General features: G+C 36.9%; 2 protein-coding genes across 2 annotated transcripts; both read left to right on the top strand.

The window, feature by feature from the left end:
* The first annotated feature begins 11,233 nt into the window (after window positions 1-11,233).
* Window positions 11,234-13,720, top strand: LOC125217981 (amino acid permease 3-like). Its single transcript, XM_048119566.1, has 6 exons — window positions 11,234-11,484; window positions 11,802-12,035; window positions 12,130-12,223; window positions 12,308-12,522; window positions 12,600-12,739; window positions 12,830-13,720. The coding sequence occupies exons 1-6, from the start codon at window positions 11,376-11,378 to the stop codon at window positions 13,490-13,492; spliced, it is 1,455 nt and encodes a 484-aa protein (XP_047975523.1). The 5' UTR covers window positions 11,234-11,375; the 3' UTR covers window positions 13,493-13,720.
* Window positions 13,721-15,133: 1,413 nt separating this feature from the next.
* LOC125218334 (putative late blight resistance protein homolog R1B-16) lies at window positions 15,134-18,363 on the top strand. Its single transcript, XM_048119985.1, has 2 exons — window positions 15,134-17,893; window positions 18,027-18,363. Exon 1 carries the CDS (start codon window positions 15,209-15,211, stop codon window positions 17,876-17,878), a length of 2,670 nt encoding a protein of 889 aa, XP_047975942.1. The 5' UTR covers window positions 15,134-15,208; the 3' UTR covers window positions 17,879-17,893; window positions 18,027-18,363.
* Window positions 18,364-19,422: the final 1,059 nt, after the last annotated feature.

Here is a 19,422-nt window from a genome sequence, read left to right on the forward strand (position 1 = left end):
TTGTGAAAACTTGGGAGTATTTTGACATTTTTTAGAACTTGGGGTTCTCTAATTAAAGAGCCCCCAATCCAATTACATGTACCATGATGCGCCGCCTCCTTCTTCTCCCAATAATTCATCACTCCAGCCATGGATAATGCTTCACTCCCCCGGCGACGAAATTCTCCGCCCTGTGATGCTCGCCGGCTGGACAATGGCGCCGATCGGTGCGCTCCGACCGACATGGGCGCTTACTCCTCCACCTCCTCCGACGGCTGCGGCGGCACCCGCCGCGGTTCCATGGTGCTGGCGGCGGTGGTGGTGGCTTGCCATGTTTCTCTTCCCACCAATCTGGATAGCCGATGAGCTCAAAGCATGAATCCTTTGTGTTTTTCGTTTGCGGTGGGAGCCAACTGATTTCGACTTGTCTTCTTCATCACTCCGCCGATTTCTACCATTGCCGCCCCGTCCTCCACCAGAGTCGCCGGTGTTGTATAGCCACCCACGGACGGCGAGACCCCCCAGATTCCTCGGTGGGACGCTCCACGCTTGTTCGCCGTGTAGCACTTGGAGCGCGTCTCCTCGTCGGACGAGATTATATAGGAAGTCTACGGGGAAGTGGACCTAACTGTGTTCTCTCTTGGTTGATTCATATTTGCTATCAATTGCATAGACAAATTGACACACTCTACGATCTTGTATGAATTTATCGTGAATCTCCATATCTTCTTGGTATTTCATTGGGTTCTTACGCTTTTGGTCAATCGAGATCCGATTTGTTGCAATTTGCTCCATATCTCATCTAATGAAGCTGCTCTTGTCTCGGTGTGCTTGCTTTAAACTGGAGATCATACACTGGATTTTATCTCCTCCACTCTCGTACGTGACAGCCAAAGCATCCCGAGATGTGCTTGGCTTTCGGATGTTGGGGGATTCGACTAACCGTCGAGACTCGATGTTCGAAAGCAATGGGAAAACACAGTGGTCGGCTTGTTGCCACCGTTCGAAAGGTCTGGATCGGTTCGCGGTGGGGAAAGAGGCACTACAGTAACGTGAGAGACCATTCCCCGTCCGCTTATCGCCGTCTTCATGAGCACGGACCAAAGAGCGTAATTTTTTCCATTCAATTTGTTTCCCCGATGTCGAGGGTGTGTCAATTTTGTATGACACGACAGCGGCTTCTAGTGGACTTGTGTTGGATTGATTCATCGCAAAACTATTGCGCATGAAATTGGCGAATTAGGCAAATCGTGGCCATGGTTGTGTTTGTGGTTTCGGTTAAGATATTTTCTTCGACATTGTACGCTACTTGGGGGGTTTAAGATGTGGAAAGGTAAATAAAGGTAAAACAGGAGAGTGAGAAAGATTATACCTAATCGAGTCTTAACTACTCGATACCATGTTAAATGGTTCATGCATCATATTTAGAGAGGAAAGTAATAGAAATCGAAGAGTTTGTATTGAGTTGAATAATTTGTTATACAATGTACATTCCTATTTATAGGAATAGAAAAGTAAATGCTCCTAGGAACTTAAACAATTGGAACTATAACAGTTAATGTTATATTCCCTTTAAACTCTACATTGTCTTATCACTCAAATTGTATTTTTATTTTTATTTTTTTAAAATTTAAATCGTATGAAGGAGGAAATTACAAATAAACTCCTAAGAAATGAGGAAATTACAACGATGTCAAGAGTACTCGAACTCGGCACCACATACATTGATGTCTAAGCTCTTTCCGCTAGGACAAAGGCTGTGGACATCAGTGCTTTAAAAATTGAATCATATTTGATCGAGAAGCTGATTTGTGGCGGTCGATTTAGTTATAGAAACATCTTTTCCCCCCGTCCCACTAATTTTACCCAATATTTCATTTTGGGGCCCCACATAATTTTACCAATTTCACTTTTACCATTTTTGGTAATGGACCTCATATTCCACTAATTCATTCCTACTCACATTTTATTATAAAACTAATACTTTTAAAGTAGGACCTACATCTCACCAACTATTTAAATCCTTTCAATTACATTTCTTAAAACTCGTCTGGATCAAAGGGGTAAAATTATATGGGACGGAGAGTATTAGTTACCAATATACTTTGACCTGCAGTCAAAGCTCCTAAACTGAAAACACGTGCAACGAATGGCCGTACAACTTCGTCAGCCCAAAGTTGACCTGCAGTCAAAATAGTAGCGGACTTTACCCTAGCGCGAAATGACATTTGACTTTGTGGGCCCAGGATTTCAACAAGTGTTGACCTAACCAATGTTTAATGAATTTTTGACAGGAGATTAGTAGGCTTCTGTCATATCTCACCAATTTTCCCATTTCTCATTTTCCTCTTTTTAATCATACAGTCAAAATATATTCCTCATCTTGCTATGAAAAAATATAATCTTCGTTCAAAATAACCCTTTCATTCACCGTTTAAAATCTCATTTAACTTTGTACCCATTTTTAAAAAAAATTGGTTCAAAATTTAGAGGAATGTAAATTTTATTTTTATATAGTTATTTATAAAATTAATAATTTTAAAATAAAAAATATTAAATCAAAATAAATTGATAAAGTAAAAAAATTAATTAGGGTGCTAGATTCTAAGTACCATCAAAAAAATTATTAGTGAATTCGTGGATTTAATTGTTTGTATGATTAATTGATTGTGATAAGAAATGAAGTAGTGACTAATTATTGTTTTTGGATGTATAAAAACGTTCAATGAAAAGGCAAAAGGGGCGTTTCCAACGACCAAAACTCTCAAATAACAAAACTTAAAACGACAGCTCAAGAGCTATTCGACCAACCACTAACAAAACACGTCAACAAACACACCCAACAACCATGAAACAAAAAACCAACCCTATACCATTAGCACCCCTTAGTTGTGACTAATTGATGCTACCATTTAACCGCTAACAATAAAAGTAAACAAAATTTTTCAAAGAAAAATCCATTGATGGGAAGAACGTGGGTCGTGGGAGGATAAACTATCACAATCTCTATTTATAACTAATGGAAGGGGTAAGTAAGTGTCTCACATTACTTGGAGTTATTAATTTATTATTAATCTCTAGCTGACAAAATCTAGGAAATCTAATGATACATATGAATCTTAATTCTTAGGTAATATGTTAATCACATTCATACAAATTCAAATAATTTAGTCCCACTATTATTTACCTTAAATTTATTTTGAAACATGTGGTGATATTATAATTAGTACTTCGACAGACATGAAAAACATGGTTCGGTGCCAAATAGCCTATTTATTAATATGTTCAAGATAAGTTAATCAAAAAAGAATCACGCAGTGATCCCCTTTTTAGATTCTTATCTCAAGTGATATGCAAAGCATTAAGGTTACAACTTTCAAAAAAGTGTGAAGTTTGTTAACTGAAAATTCCAATAATTTAATCTTTTTTATTATTGGATTATAGTATTAGTTTGATTATTCATCGCGCATGTTAAATTGTTTGTGGATCATAATATGAGATCAATGGCATCCACAATTTTAGAATTAAGATGGGTCGATAAACTATTAAGGTAGCAACTTGCAAAAAAGTGTGAAATTTTATTATTGAAAATTCCATAATTTAATCACGTCCATACATTTCAAAATAGTTTAACCCCATTATAATTAATCTCTTCCATAATATGAGATCAATGACAACCACTCATCTTAGATTTAATTAAGATTGGAGGTATACATTCTTAAAAGCCGAAAATTTAATCCAGATTTGGTTATTCCACCTGCCAATCCGATAGGGTTTTGGGTACCAAACCCGAAATTATGGGTTTGGGTATGGGTTTGGGTAGTTAATGTTAGGATTCTTTGGGTTTTGGTACCCAAAACCCGATTAGGTACCTGGATAATACCCGATTAAACCGATTAATTATGTATTTGTGATAAATATTTTGGGTTATAAAGTTCTTAGTTTACTATTTGGATTATGTTGGTTGCTTTGACATTATTTAGATTAAGTTTGGTTGCTTTGACATTTTATTGTTCTATTATCTCAGTAATACTTTACATTCATAGTTCGGTTCATGTTGCACTATTTATGTTTTTACTTGTTATCTTTTGAAAATATATAGTTAATTATTATGCTTTTCCATTTTATTTACATGTTCATTTAATGTCTTAAAAAATTATTTTAATCTCTTTTTTTTGTTTCAATTTATACCAAAAAAACAATTATTTTAAAATTAAGTAGTGTCTATTTGTCTAATGTCTATTTTATATAATATAGAATTATAATCAATAAATATATAAGTATTGTGTTATTTTTAATAATTTATATTCTTATCACAATTTAATTTATATAAAAGAATATATTTTAAATATAATAAATTTGGTTTATGGGTACGATTAGTTGGGTTCGTACCCAATCGGTATTAGGGTACCCGAAATTTACATACGGGCGGATATTGATTAGAAATTTTTGAGATTTAGGGTTCGGGTACTTTCGATTTTGGTTTGGGTACCCGGGTATCCCAATCCACACCCCTATTCTTAACTTTCGATATTTTAGGGATAAATGCCAAAAAAGAAGGTGTAACTTATTAATATCTCCATATATCTCGTATAGAAAACTATTCAAATAACTATCAAAAAATACATGCTATAATTAAATTGAAAACTATCCAAATAAATTTAAAAAATAAAAAAATAAGTTACATAGATATAATTAGACGCACTGGTTTAACCATTTTTCTCTAGAAACTACTAAACATAATTTTCAATGTAATTTGACACCAAATACATCTTTATATATAACCGCTTAACTGATTAAAAATTCATACCCCATATAACTAAACTACATTTCATTATAAAAATGCATATGTAACAGAAAATACCAACCCACCAGGAAAAAAGTTAAATATCTTTCAATCTACCATGATTAGGTAAAATGCTTTTTATCTTAAAATCAATAAGTTTACCTAAGTCATTTAATAAGTTGGTATATTCTCGTGATCTTTAATCATTCCTTTGCTAAAAATAATATTACTTTACAATAGTTAAGTGGAAAAGTTATGCTATCTCCAAATTTATAGGTAAATACTAGAAAGAATGCTTCTTCCACTTGGACATCATAACATTAATTTATTTGCTTTGGCATCTCGAAAGGTCTACAATACCATTATAAGATAGAATTTCTTTCAACCAAGGAGTTAGATTCCATGAATCATTTCTAGTAAGAAAAGTTGGCTACACATTAGCCGACTAATGTAGGTATAAAGTTTAAAGTTCGTAAAAAGAAAAGAAATTAAAATTCTTTTGGAAAATAATTAATAAATTAAATGTTTAAAACATATAGTACTTCTAGCAAAAAAGGAATATAAAATCGAAGATAAAGTTGAATTTGGTTTCTTTTTCGAGAGTATTGATATATATATATATATAGCTAGGACTCTAATTAATAGTACCACACCATTCTAAAATGTTAAACGCCGAAGAACATGGTTATACGATAACTTTGAGTTCGTTATAATGAACTAATAATCACAAACTTTTAATTCCAGATTTTAAACTACGTTATATGACGTCATAGTTTTGAAGTCTCTAAATTCCCTATAATTAACTACAAATATAGTTGTAATGAACTCCATTATTTTATAATAATGTTTTTGACGTTTTACCGTTTTAAAACTAGTTTGGTACTAATACAACATTATAACGACCATTAAGCATCCCCATCCGTGTTCTTAGCTAAGACACGGAAGGGCCCGTTTTACTCTTGTCTTAGCAGAAGATACGCCACATCCGGCTCTTACAAGGACATCATCCTACCATTCAGTATTCAATTTAAATACTTCAATTACTAAAAACAATTCTACATTATAATAATACATTAAAAAAAAAAATTACATAATTTTAAATCCTAAAAAATAAAAATTACATAATTAAAATCTTAAAAAATACATAATTAAAATCCTAGAAAAAAAAAAAAATACATAATTAAAATCCTACAAATTAAAAATTACACACGTGGAAGACTGTCTCTATCCCATTCGCCTTGAGACCCGGATCATTTGCTCATGTGTTGCAAGTTGCCCCGAGTCATTTTAGACGTATCGTCAAATAGAGTTGGCCCTCAAGAGGGTCCAAACGTGTTGTTCGGGGGTGGAGGAGGACAAAGGAGCGGGAGCGGGGGGGGCGGATGGAGTCGAGCGCGACGGCGGGTGGCCGTCTTCTTCCTTCCTTGCGGCCGTGCGAACCCCGGGCGGCGTGGCTACCCAAGTTGTTCCGGCAAGCTAGGTAGCCACATCATCGAGGCGCCGTCGGATAGGCTACCGACCTCGACCGTTTGTGGAGGAGCGGGAGGATGCTACTACGCCGCCCTTATACTTCGGATGTAGCGCCCTCCTGCCAACAATCAGGTACTTGAACGCTTTGAACTCCATGCGTTGGTAGGTCGCCAAGGCGATGATGATGTCGAGCTCGCTCGTGCCGCTCCCGCCGATCGCTCTTCCCGGAGGTAATACCCTTGGAACTTTCCGATTGCCTCTTGCATACGAACATGCATTGCGCACCATACTATCATTGCGATAGATGGTTCCCAGGCCGGGTTTCATTGTAAAGACGAGTGATGCGCCACCACTACGTTTCCCCGGTTTAGTCGTGCCATCTCGGATCTTCGAGACTGCCAAGTAGGCTTTGAACATCGCCATTATCTCACCCGGTGTACGGGGGCGAAGTGCCGACAGGATGAGTAGAGAGGCAATAGAAGAGGAGTAGAGAGGGCCGCACCCTCCCGATCCGGTTCGGGTGCCCACCGAACCGGAGGCATTTTTGGGCGTGCGCAGGTAAGGAGGGTAGCCACCCGGAGCTTGCGAACCTTGGGTTTGAGGAGGGGCGTAAATTGCGTTTCGGGCTAGGAATGAGTGGAGTCGAACCAATCGTGGTTCCAACCGTGATTGCCCGGGGGGGTGATCGGCGAGCCGATCATTGTGTAGTGTGGTGGGAATTTAGATGAGAGAATATGAGAAAGAAGATGAGAGAATGTAGATGATAGAATAGATGAGAATGTAATTTTTTTTTGTTGAAGTTGGGGTATTTATAGTTGAAAATGTGAATATTTGGGGAAAAAATTTGAAAAATATATTAAAAGTGGGTAGAAAACGGATATAAATTTTTGGGAAGTGGGAAAATATTTTTTTGTTTAAAACATTTTTTTAAATGAATTTCGAATTTTAAAAAATAAAAATAAAAAATCGAAATTTGTCGAGCGCCACGTAAGGTGCTCATGGGCACGGACGTGCTCTTAGCTAAGAGTAGCGTCATGCAGCTACAGACGGATGAGTGAGCGGCAGACGAGACGAGCCTGCTCAGGCCGGACGGACGGACGAAATTTTTTTCACGTTAGGGATGCTCTAATGATCAATCAATATTATAGACCGATAGATCAATTCGATCTATGCTTATTATTGAAGTATGTGATATTACAAATGTTAGTTGATTATACTCTCTCCGTGAAATGTTGTCCACTTTTGGCATTTTGATCCGTCCACTAAATGTTGTTCACTTTACTTTTTTTCCCAAATTTGGTGAATGGACTTTCCACTAATTTATTATATATTTTTTATTATAAAACTAGTATATAAATGTGCCACTTATATTCCACTAACTTTTATCATTACTTTTCTTACATTTCTTAAAATTCCTGACTAATTAAACGTGACAATATTTCATGGATGGAGTATTATTATTAAAGTATGCTATATTACAAATTTTATTTGACCCATCATATGCCTACCCTTATTCGTGGATGGTTTGGTAATAGGAGTAGAATATAATGGGTGTACTACGAATACGACGTATTTGTCTGTAAGTTCTTTAATTTTGCAACTTAATTGGCATATAAAATTTATTTTTAAATTCTTAAACTATTAATTTTTTATAAACTGGATTAATTAAAAAAATTTTAATTTTAAATTGTTTCTATTTTGACTTAACGTGTAAAATAAACATTTCTTTTTGCCTTAAAAAATAAAAAAAAACCAAGAAAAAAGATATAAGAGGGTTTATATTATGTAAAACCCAAATAAATTTTTTGAAAGAAGTTCTTTTGCGTTAATTTCTTTTGCAATCCCTTCCCTAATAGTTAGGGAACTGAATAGGATTTGTTAAATGTCCATACAATAATGGCAACTGTATTTATTTATTTATTTATGCTATAAAAAAGGGAAATATCAATTTAACCAATTTTAGATTATATTCTAAACCTAGAATAAATAAAGGGTGTCGTTTGGGTAATTTTAAATTCATAACGAAATTACTCATAGGTCCTCATCATTATATAATTACAAACTATAGAAATTTTTTTTCCTTTTATTTTTCCCCTTTTTGCTTGAACACTATTTACCAAACACACAACTACTTACTAGAAAAAGGAAGGTCGTGTCAAAATATAAGAGATTACATAAAAAATGGAATAAATTCTATTTAAAATTCGGATTAAATTTGCGATTTTTGAAATATGAGATCTGGTATACAAAGTTTTGGAATAAGAAATGTTGTTATATTTTACTTTTTTTCGTTTTTTTTCTTATTAGAGCATCCAAGCCCCGTTCCCCCCGGTCGTCTCGGAGCGAGCCCCTTTCGAGCAAATTGCCCCCCCTTGGGGACAAGCGAGATGTCCGACGCCGCGCGTCCCGGCCCACGTGGCGCGGGCCCCCGGGCGCCCACTGCCGCCCCGCTTTTGGGCGTCGGTTTTTGGGCGTCATAATTAAATTTTTTTTTAAAAAAATCAGATTTTTAAAAAAAAAAAATAAAAAAAAAAAAGGTAATATGCCGTTAAAGGGTCATTTTTTTATTTTTTTTTTTTTTTATATTCTAAAATTCTTTCTCCATTCTCCATTTTACACAAAACACACATCTATTCTCTCATCTCTTTTTTCTTTCCTCTCCAATCCTTATAAAATCATTCCTTTTTTTTTTTCTTCCCCCAAATTTAATCAATTATGGATCTATTTGAGCAAATCTGAAAATGGAAGAATCGCTAGAAAAGATCGCGTGGGGAGGAAAAGCCCCGCGCCCCCCGGGCGCGCGGACATACATCCCCTAACCGGGAGGAAGCCCCCGAAAGGTTGGAACGTGATTCCCCTCAACCCGGTGTGGGGAGTATCTATTTCCCGTGGTTTTATGTCACGCCCGGTTTTTGCATATCGCGAATACATTGGGGACGGGAAGAGTTCTTCGGAGAAGGTTCGCGGGGGCCCGCTGCGACCCGCTCCGGAAATGTCCGGCGGGGGGTTTTCGGGGAAAAGGGCATGCGTTCGACGCCCCACGTCGGGAATCCCTGGGCGATTTTGTTTTTTGAACCGAAAAGGCGCCGGGATTCCCGGGTTTTTGAAGAAGCCAACCCCCGGGGGGTTTACCGCCCCCCGTTTTCCCGAACAAGTGCACGGATTCCCGGGATGCTGGGGAGTGCGTTGCATCATTGGCAATGGAAGAATTGCCGTGGCTTAAGGGTCATACAGGGCGGCCAAAAGGCACCCCCCCCACCGTTATACTCGGGGCCCGGGACTACCGGTTTGGATTTGGCATGCGTTTTTTGGGGGGCCCCCTAACAAAGATGATCGTCACTAGAGAACTCCTTCTTCTGCTTCTTTGCCTCCATTTTTTTTTATTTGAGTTTAAGTGTGCAATTTGTAATTTCTAGTTTTTTAATTATGTCTTTTTTTATTTTTTAGGTATTTTAAATTGTAATTTTATTTTATTTATAATGAAGTGTGTTTTTTATTAATTGAATTTGTTGGAATTAAAAATAAAAAATGAAATTGAATGAATAGTTAAGAGATGGTTAAGAGATGGAGGGATGCAGGTGTTGTCTCTTAGTTAAGAGATGAGCTGAAAAGTACAATGGGGCCCATGAATAGTGAAGAGATGAGACGGTTAAGAGACGGATAAAAGAGAGCGTTGCGGATGACCTTATATCCCTCACAACATTTATAAATTGACCAAACTACCCTACTATTTTCACCCCAATTTTGATACCTCTCATTTTTCATTTGTGGAAACCAACATTCTAATTTAACTATAACGAAAATATCTAATTAAACCATAGCTCAAAAAATATCTGATTCAACTACTTTTGCTGGTAATGAGGGCACACGTTTCTTCTTTGAATAAAACACGTGTTTCACATTGAGTGCCACTTGTGATATGAGTGCCAATGCCACTCACTACTACTCCTACCTAGATTGTTGACTTACTTATATTGACATGAAATCACAATCACTTCTATAATTCATGGATTTCCATTTATCTAAAATATAGTACTTATGAATGTGTTGCTCGAGGAACATCTATTAAGTTTTAAGTTTTAGAACAAACTAAAATTACATTATCAACTAATGAAGTACATGATCTTTCTTGTCTTTTGGGTTTTCTTGATCTTTTATTTAGGTAGTTGTTTGACCTCTTCTTGCTTCTAAGAGCATGATTTTTTTGATTTTTCTGACTTTTTGAATTGGAATAAAATCCATTCGTTTAACATGACTTAGTTACTAGAAAAGAATAAAAGAACTTTTACCAACTACGTATATCTACAATTTTATAAACGAACTTTGTTTTTTTTTTCTAGCAAACGCCTTATTTGGGTATAAAAATGTAGTACCACTATGTACTATATTTCGGACTTTTCCATGCATAGTAAACGAGCATTTATGAATATAATTAATACGAAAACTTTTGCCAACTACGTATATCTTCTAATTGCTTTTAACTAGATACGGAGTATTACTTTTACTTTTTTTGCTTTACTCCTAAATTAAAACTTAGTTTGCATTGTTAATTGAGGAATTATTTTTCACGAGAGCTCCAAACGCTCACCATTTTTAAGAATCAGTAATGTTTGTGACGAGCTGCAAATTCACCATTTATACTAAGTAGTCACTAAATTCAAGTAACAAGTTTTTTAATTTTTTCCAACTAATACTAGTACTGTTAAGAAATTGGTCATATTAAATGAAGAATCTGGTTGTAACGAAAGAGACAATTTAAGAATTTAATTCAATTTTCCCCATAATTTAATTTTTCACATAGAATTAAAGATGCCAACTTTTAAACATTTGTGCCATAATGAGATACTAATTGATTACAATGAATCCTCAGCCAATGTGCTCCACTGTGCCACATCACCCAATCTCTCTCTCAAGAATGTCCACACACGCGTTTCGACCAACATTTTCTCCTATAAATACCAACCAACACAATGCCAGATTCATCAACAATCAATACCTTCATCTTCAATTGCTACAAGAAAGAAAAAGACTGTGATAGTTGACTTCTGTTCTTACAGAATTCTCGGAAAACTCGAAACATTGTCTTCACACACTTCATAATCCCATTCCTCTTTCGTGCTGTTTCCCAAACCACACGAAAATGGGGGAATTATACCACCATAACAACCAAATCTTCGACATCTCAATCGACGTCCCCCACGGCGGCGCCACCAAGCTCTACGACGACGATGGCCGCCCCAAGCGAACTGGTAATCCCACAAACAAAGACCTCATAAAAAAGATTCAATTTTTATAGTCATTTCTCACTTCCCTCGTAAAAAGATTCAATTTTTATATCATTTCTCACTTCCCTCATAAAAAGATTCAATTTTTATATCATTTCTTATTTCCCTCATAAAAAAATTCAACTTTTATATAAGTACTTATCATTTCTGAATTCCCTCCTAAAAAGATTCAATTTTTATAGTATCTTTTCTCACTTCCCTCCAAAAAAGATTCAATTTTTGTGCCGTCTCTGTCGATTTTTTCCTCAATGGCTAACTTTTGTTGGCATATATATGTATAGGAACCCTTTTCACGGCTACTTCACACGTCATAACCGCCGTGATCGGATCGGGAGTTCTGTCTCTGGCTTGGGCCACTGCTCAATTGGGATGGATTGCGGGCCCCGCAATGCTCTTCATGTTCTCCTTTGTCACATACTACGCTTCCACCCTTCTCGCCTCATGCTACCGCTCCGGCGACCCCGACACCGGCAAGAGGAACTATACTTACATGGATGCTGTTAGGTCCAACCTAGGTTTGTGTTCTTGAAATGTTTGGAAAATTTGTGGAAATGTGGTAATTTTGGCTAAAAATGTGAGTTTGGGAGTAATTTTGTGTTGGATTTTCAGGTGGGGTGCATGTTAAGCTATGTGGGGCAGTTCAGTACTTGAATCTCTTTGGGACTTCTATTGGCTACACCATCGCTGCTTCTATAAGCATGATGTAAGTTTTGTGTATGTGTGTTTGAGATTATTGGATATGTTAGTGTTTGGATGTGTTTGTTGAAATATTTGGAATGTGGAATAGGGCTATTGAGAGGTCAAATTGCTTCCACACAAAAGGGCATGAAGATCCTTGCGAAGTCTCTAGCAATTCTTACATGATTGCATTTGGTGTGTTGCAAGTGATTCTCTCACAAATCCCCAATTTTGATGAGATTTGGTGGCTCTCTATTGTTGCTGCTGTCATGTCCTTCACTTACTCCCTCATTGGCTTAGGCCTTGGAATCTCCAAAGTTGCTGGTATGTATACTAATTTCCATCTCCAATTCTTGATTCTTGATTCTTGATTCTAAAGTGTTTGTTATGTGTGTTTCTAGAAAATGGGCAAATCAGAGGAAGCCTCACAGGAGTGAGCATTGGTGAAGTCACAGAAATGGAGAAGGTTTGGAGAAGCTTCCAAGCACTTGGAGCAATGGCTTTTGCCTATTCTTACTCAATGATTCTCATTGAAATTCAGGTACATTTCTTGAAAAAGAAACCTCTTTTATTACTTAAATCATACTACTATCATGTAATAATCTTACAAAACATTGTTTATTCATGACAGGACACAATCAAATCCCCACCATCTGAGTACAAGACAATGAAGAAGGCCTCCATGATAAGTGTATCTGTCACCACCATCTTCTACATGCTCTGCGGCTGCTTCGGCTACGCAGCCTTCGGTGACATGTCCCCGGGCAACCTCCTCACCGGCTTCGGATTCTACAACCCCTTCTGGCTCCTGGACATCGCCAACGCAGCCATAATCATCCACCTCGTTGGTGCCTACCAGGTCTTCTGCCAGCCCTTATTTGCCTTCGTTGAGAAATTCGCACAAGAACACCTCCCAGAGAACACGTTCTCCGTCATAAACAAGGAGATCCCGGTCCCAGTCCCAGGCCTAAAGAGCCCCTTCAAGCTCAACCTGTTCAGGCTTGTGTGGAGGACCGTGTTCGTGGTGACAACGACCGTGATCTCCATGATCATGCCGTTCTTCAATGACGTCGTGGGGTTACTCGGGGCGTTGGGGTTCTGGCCCCTCACGGTCTTCTTCCCGGTCGAGATGTATATCAGTAGCCACAAGATTCCTAAGTGGAGCTCAAGATGGATCTGTTTGCAGATGTTGAGTGGGGCTTGTTTGATCATATCTATTGCTGCTGCTGCTGGCTCAGTTGCTGGAGTTGTTTCTGATCTCAAGGTTTATAAGCCTTTCAAGACTAGCTATTGAGATCATTGGTTTGATTCTAAGATATGAGGAGTTGCAAGATTAGTTTTTTTTTTCAGTAAATTGAACCCAAAAATGGGTTGTTTTTAGCTCCATTGTGTGACAGAGAGGGGGGAGTTAAGGATCCATACATATGTAATATTTTAAGTGTAATTTCATCTATTTTTTAGGTGATATACTATGTATTGTTACTTAATGAAATTCCTCAAAGTCAGAGACTTTTTTTATGAATGAGTTCTCTTGTTATATGCTGTGGATTGGATTATTAGGTTGTGGCACAAAATTTGTTCTTTTTTTCTCCTTTATAGCAATTTATGAGAAAGAGAGATTAGTTATTAGGATTTTTGGTAGTAAATCTTTTTAGGCTGAAAATGAATGGAGCACATTATCTATAATATTTCATAAAGACTATAGGGAAAATACTAAAATTAGTGTGAAGTCATATTTTATTTTATAGTGAAAAGCAACTGGTCAAAATTCTATTTTAAAAGATGTTGAGATCGAATCAAAATTACAAATGATTAACGTTTGTATCTTAAAATATATGTTAATCCGATCAACAAACATATTCATTTTTCCTAGGCGTTGTATATTCCATACAACAACGTCTAGGAAATTCAATGATGACAAGTGATGGAAGTATCTATATTATTCGTCTATGATGGATGGGAGTGTCACACAAATCTTGTTGTACATTAACATACACCATGAAAAGTGTGTCTACTCTTCTTTCCCAAAGACACTACTACTGATGGAAAATAAAGAAGGAAACCTTCCTAATCATATAAAAATCTCTAGCAAAGAAAGTAATATTCAAATCACAAAATAGGCCATTAAATCTACTCTTTTGTGTAAACCATAAATAGTAAAAACATTAGTGATTTTGCAATTAGTTGGCCATGCATCCACATCAATAAGCAAAGAGTGTGCATATGCTCCCACCACAATGCAAGAAATTGATGGATACAGAGAGAGACCAATTTTTTAAAACACTTTGATCTTTTAAGTGAAGAATCCTAGCTAGGTTGTGCCTTACATTTTTTTTCTACCCACTGACTAGTGGCTCCTTCATATTGGACTGGGATTTCCAACTCTAGAGATCGGATGCTCAATCAACTCAATTCATAATAAGCCCCCTTGATGGGTGAGTATGATTCTTTATCCATGAGATAATTTTTGCATACATTACAGCCTACACCAACAAGTCTATTAGCCATTCACAAAAGCAATGGTATGTTATGTTTCTTATATCAACAAGGGCAAACTTACACTACCTTATTGTGTTCAGAAAAGTGGCCTCAAAATGAAATGGTTTCTAAGTGAATACTATTAAGAAATGTATGTTCACCATTTCCACAGGGCTGTAGGCCTCAAGGGAGTACAGCCAAGAGCAGCAGATACCACTGCCGCGGTATGTTGTTTCCATTACGAATTTTCCTTATACGAACTCGGATCAACTACAATTCCAAAGAGCAGAACCATTTTCTTCTCTTCTGTGCCCAATCAAATCACACTAATTTTATTCCTTGCATATTAATATAGCAACTACTCATGTAATTGTCGCTCACCGATATTACTAGTATAAGTCATTTTTAAGTTCATTGAAGGTAGGAGACAGAATTAATAGCCCAGGGTCCACAATGAGCTGGCTGTCCCTAATGTCATTTGAAGATCAACTTAGCTGCTGCATTCTTCCTTTGTTTTCCTAGATCTGAAAAAATGGCTTACAATCTTCAACCCCTCATCACCATTCTTGAAGGAATACTTGATCCTCACCAACCACGATGGATTGTCGATGAAAACAATCCTCAACTCCATTCCCTCCTTGACAAAGCTACTTCTCTTCAAAAACTCCTTGATAGTAAATCTTCACTCACCAAAATAGATAGTAGTTTGGAGAGTCAAATCAGAGAAGCAGCACATCAAGCTGAAGACATCCTTGAATCCCACATGGTTGATCAAGTGCTCTCTGGATCTAATTGTGTGAGATTCACTCTTTCAACACCAGGTCTGCAGCAAGTAGCACAAGATCTTGATTCTGTTATGGAGCAAGCCGAGAAGCTCATGGAGACGGAGGATAAGAAACTTGATTCTACTGTGGATAAAGTGTTGAAGCCCATGGAAATGGAGGATAAGAAGAAGCTTCCAGAACTTGATTCTTCTATGGAACAAGTGAAGCTCGTGGAGATGGAAGATAATACGATGCAGTCTAGCAGTTCGTCAAGTTCCAAGAGTGTTGTGGTTGGAATTGATGAAGATCTGATGCAGCTCAAGGATAGGCTGACCGGGATGCAGAAGAAGCTGGAGATCGTCCCCATCGTTGGTATGGGCGGAGTAGGTAAAACCACTCTTGCTCGAAAGCTTTATGAAGATCTTTTGATTGTTGATAACTTTGCATATCGTTCTTGGGCCACAATCTCACAAGATTACAATATGCCACAAATTCTCAAAAGCCTCCTTAGTTGCATAATTGGACAAGAATGTGATGAACATAGTGATGATTTAAAAGATATGTTATATAGAAGATTGTACGGTAGGAAGTACTTGATTGTATTAGATGACATATGGAGCACAAAATTCTGGGATGAGATAAGGATGTACTTCCCAAATAACAACAATGGGAGTCGCATTGTGATAACTACTAGGGAATCCGATGTGGCAAACTATGCAGACTCTTTGAGTTCGCATCATCGGGTGCAATTGCTAAGCAGGTTAGAAAGTTGGAATCTGCTACACCGACTTGTGTTTGGAGAAGAAAATTGCGCTCCCGAATTGGATGAAATTGGTCAAAAGATAGCCAGCGATTGCAGTGGGCTTCCTCTAGCCATCAGTGTGATTGGAGGGATGCTATCTAAGATGGAAAGAACAAAAGATGTTTGGGAGAAAATTGGGGACAATGTAATAACAGCAATTTCTAGATCAGACGAGCAATGCTCTAGTATATTGTCTTTAAGTTATAACCACTTGCCGAATCACTTGAAACCATGTTTTTTGTACATGGGAGCTTTCCCTGAAGACTTCGAGATTAGTGGCTCCACACTCGTACAATTGTGGGTTGCTGAAGGATTTGTAAAATCAAATGGGGAAAGAAGTTTGGAGGAAGAGGCCGAGGATTGGCTAAAGTATTTAATAGAGAGGAATCTATTTTTGGTTAGAAAATACAAAAAGAATGGAAAACCAAAGAGCTACAGCATGCATGATATGTTGAGGGATCTATGCATTCTGAAATGTGCTGAAGACAAGCTTTTTTATGTGACGAGTGGTCCCAATGTCACATTCTCTAATACACGCCGCATCAGATTTGACTCATCAAATGGAAAGGTCAATGCTAACGCTCTAATAGAGTCCATGTCACTTACTCGATCTTTTATATGGATTCATAATCGCCGCAATCAGCTACCATTTGGTGTCTTTTCCGTGTCAAGATTGCTAAGGGTGTTGTATCTCATTAATGTCAAGTTCACTGAGTTCCCAACTGAAATATTCGAATTCGTCAATTTACGCTTCTTAGTTGTCGGCCTAGTTGTCACCCTCATTTCAAGGTATTTTACACATAGCCGTGTAAAAATACCTAGAGGAATATCAAGATTGAGAAATTTACAAACCTTGATTGCTCCTCGTTGCGAGTTTGATGTACCATCTGAGCTATTGCAGCTCTCTGAGTTAAGAAATGTCAATGTGTTTGGATTTGAGTTGTTAAAAGATGAGGAAATGAACTATAGTGTTATGAAGAAGCTGCAAATGATTTCAGTTGTGGGTGTAGCTGAAGAGGCAACTAATTTGGATGCTTTCCTCAAAAGCATTCCAAATATAAAAAAATTGGCAATTAATGGTCGCCACCGAATGAAATCCACTACATCTGATTTCAGCCATCTTCACAAACTCGAAATATTAAGATGCAAAGGTTTCACCATAGACAGTCCTGACAGTTCGGATTGTCGTTCCAAAGTAATATTTCCTCGTAATATCAGAAAACTAGTACTGGATGGGTGTGTAACAAATTCAGGAGTGTTGAGGACTCTGTGTGCCTTACACAAGCTGGAAGTGCTCAAGATAGCTGGTTGCAAGTTTAAAAGCGAGGAGGAGATACGTGAAGATGAGTGGGAGTTAGCAGATGGAGATGTGTTCTGTTCACTGCAGATTCTATCTCTTCGATCTTTGGATGTTGTGCGTTGGATAGCTGATGAGACCAACTTCCCTAGACTCCGCCACCTCTATATTCTTTTCTGCCGGAAGCTAAAGGAAATCCCTAGCAGCATTGGAGAAATCCCAACGCTCCAACTAATCGATTTACATGATTGCACCGAATCCCTAGTGGCATCAGCAAAAAGGATTATGGAGGAGGAATATGAAAATGGCAACTACGATCTCAAACTGAGTATCCATTGATTGCACTTCCAAAAGGTAACCATTTCTGCAACTTGAATAGTATTATGAATGCAATGCGGTTTCAGCAACATGTGGGGATTAAGTATCTTATTTATGATTAATATCTTATTTATAAGTACATTTTTTCCTTCTTCGTAAAATGTTCAAGTGTAAGGAGTCGGATGCTACAAGCTTTTTATCCTCAGATGGAGGGCAGGAGAGACTATGGAACGAGCCAGCACGCCACAACTCACTATTTTCTTGCAAGCTGATGAGGCCAACTTCCCAACACTTTTGACTTGTTATCTAGGCTACTTGTTGTGTCTTCAACTTTCTTTATTTATGTCTTTGATCATCTAATTGTGTTGTTCTTAACACTACTATGATGTGTATGTGGAGATGTTGATGCATTCGATTTCTTGAATATCGACTTTGAGCTTCATCATGAAATTAATACATCACATCTCCGGAGCTTCACTGGTTTTATGAATTTCTTGATTACTTCATAACTTTGCACTTTGAATTTGAAACTAGATTGTTTTGATTGCTTGATTACTTTATCCGAATTGATTTCTTTAGTACAGTTTTTATAAGAGGCTCAAAATTCTAATCTTTTCTCATGGTCAGTTATCTTTTTCTCAATACTCGATCCGTCACCACAATCTCAAGACTACATTATATCTCATGACTATACATCTAGATCCACTCCTATAGTGGAGTTAAGACTTGCTTTATAAGTGGAATTTTTAATGCTTCTTTCAAGGTCATAGGTGATACTGGTGAAGGGATTGACAACTTCATTTCTGTTTAATCTTATTCGTTTAATTCTTCAAGTGTAAGGTCTGATGCAACGCAACTTTGTGTCTTACCACTTACTCTATACGTACATTATGTAGAAAGAAATGCAAAGGGAAGGGGAAATTTTAAGTAAAATAAATTATTTAAGACTTGATTTCATATTCATTAAAATCAAATATCAATCATATATAGTATCTCCACGGGAACAAAACAAGGTATTATCGATATAAACATAGGGGGTGTTCGATTTGCAAGATTGTATTTTGAATTAAATATATATTGTTTTTGGTCTATGAGATTCAATCTCACGAACTCAATCGGAAATGAATAATCATAAAATAATTAGTCATAGCTAATTATATATCTTAGTATTATTTTATCTAGGAAATTGAACACTTTAAGTAAATAATGGTTCATACTTTATTTTTATCATATAGTGGTAACAATTTTGATTTAAATTTAATTGCGGGGTCTCATGTAGTGATTTTGCAAGTACGGAGTAAAATAAAAGGTAAAATGAAAAGTCCATGCTTTTATTTAGTCTAATTTAGTACTCCAATCTTAATAAAAATTTTATCGGGTTTGTATGTTGATCTTCTATTATAGTAGTAGGTAATTTCATGAATGCTGCTTTTGTTACGACTAGTGTCTAGCATAGGGCTAGGGAAAAATATCGAAAAAATGATATATCGCTCGTATCGTATTGAAAAATATCGAAAAATTATCGAATATTCGATATATCGTAATTTTCGATACGATACGATATC

Source organism: Salvia hispanica, chromosome 4, assembly GCF_023119035.1.
Source record: "Salvia hispanica cultivar TCC Black 2014 chromosome 4, UniMelb_Shisp_WGS_1.0, whole genome shotgun sequence".
Classification (NCBI taxonomy): domain Eukaryota; kingdom Viridiplantae; phylum Streptophyta; class Magnoliopsida; order Lamiales; family Lamiaceae; genus Salvia; species Salvia hispanica.

What these genes read in the sequence shown, in the direction of transcription:
- LOC125217981 (XM_048119566.1), top strand. Translation starts at nt 11,376, where the DNA reads ATGGGGGAATTATACCACCATAACAACCAAATCTTCGACATCTCAATC. An exon ending in TGGCCGCCCCAAGCGAACTG is followed by an intron (nt 11,485 to 11,801) that starts GTAATCCCACAA and finishes ATATATGTATAG; the next exon opens with GAACCCTTTTCACGGCTACT. An exon ending in TGGAATCTCCAAAGTTGCTG is followed by an intron (nt 12,523 to 12,599) that starts GTATGTATACTA and finishes GTGTGTTTCTAG; the next exon opens with AAAATGGGCAAATCAGAGGA.
- LOC125218334 (XM_048119985.1), top strand. Translation starts at nt 15,209, where the DNA reads ATGGCTTACAATCTTCAACCCCTCATCACCATTCTTGAAGGAATACTT.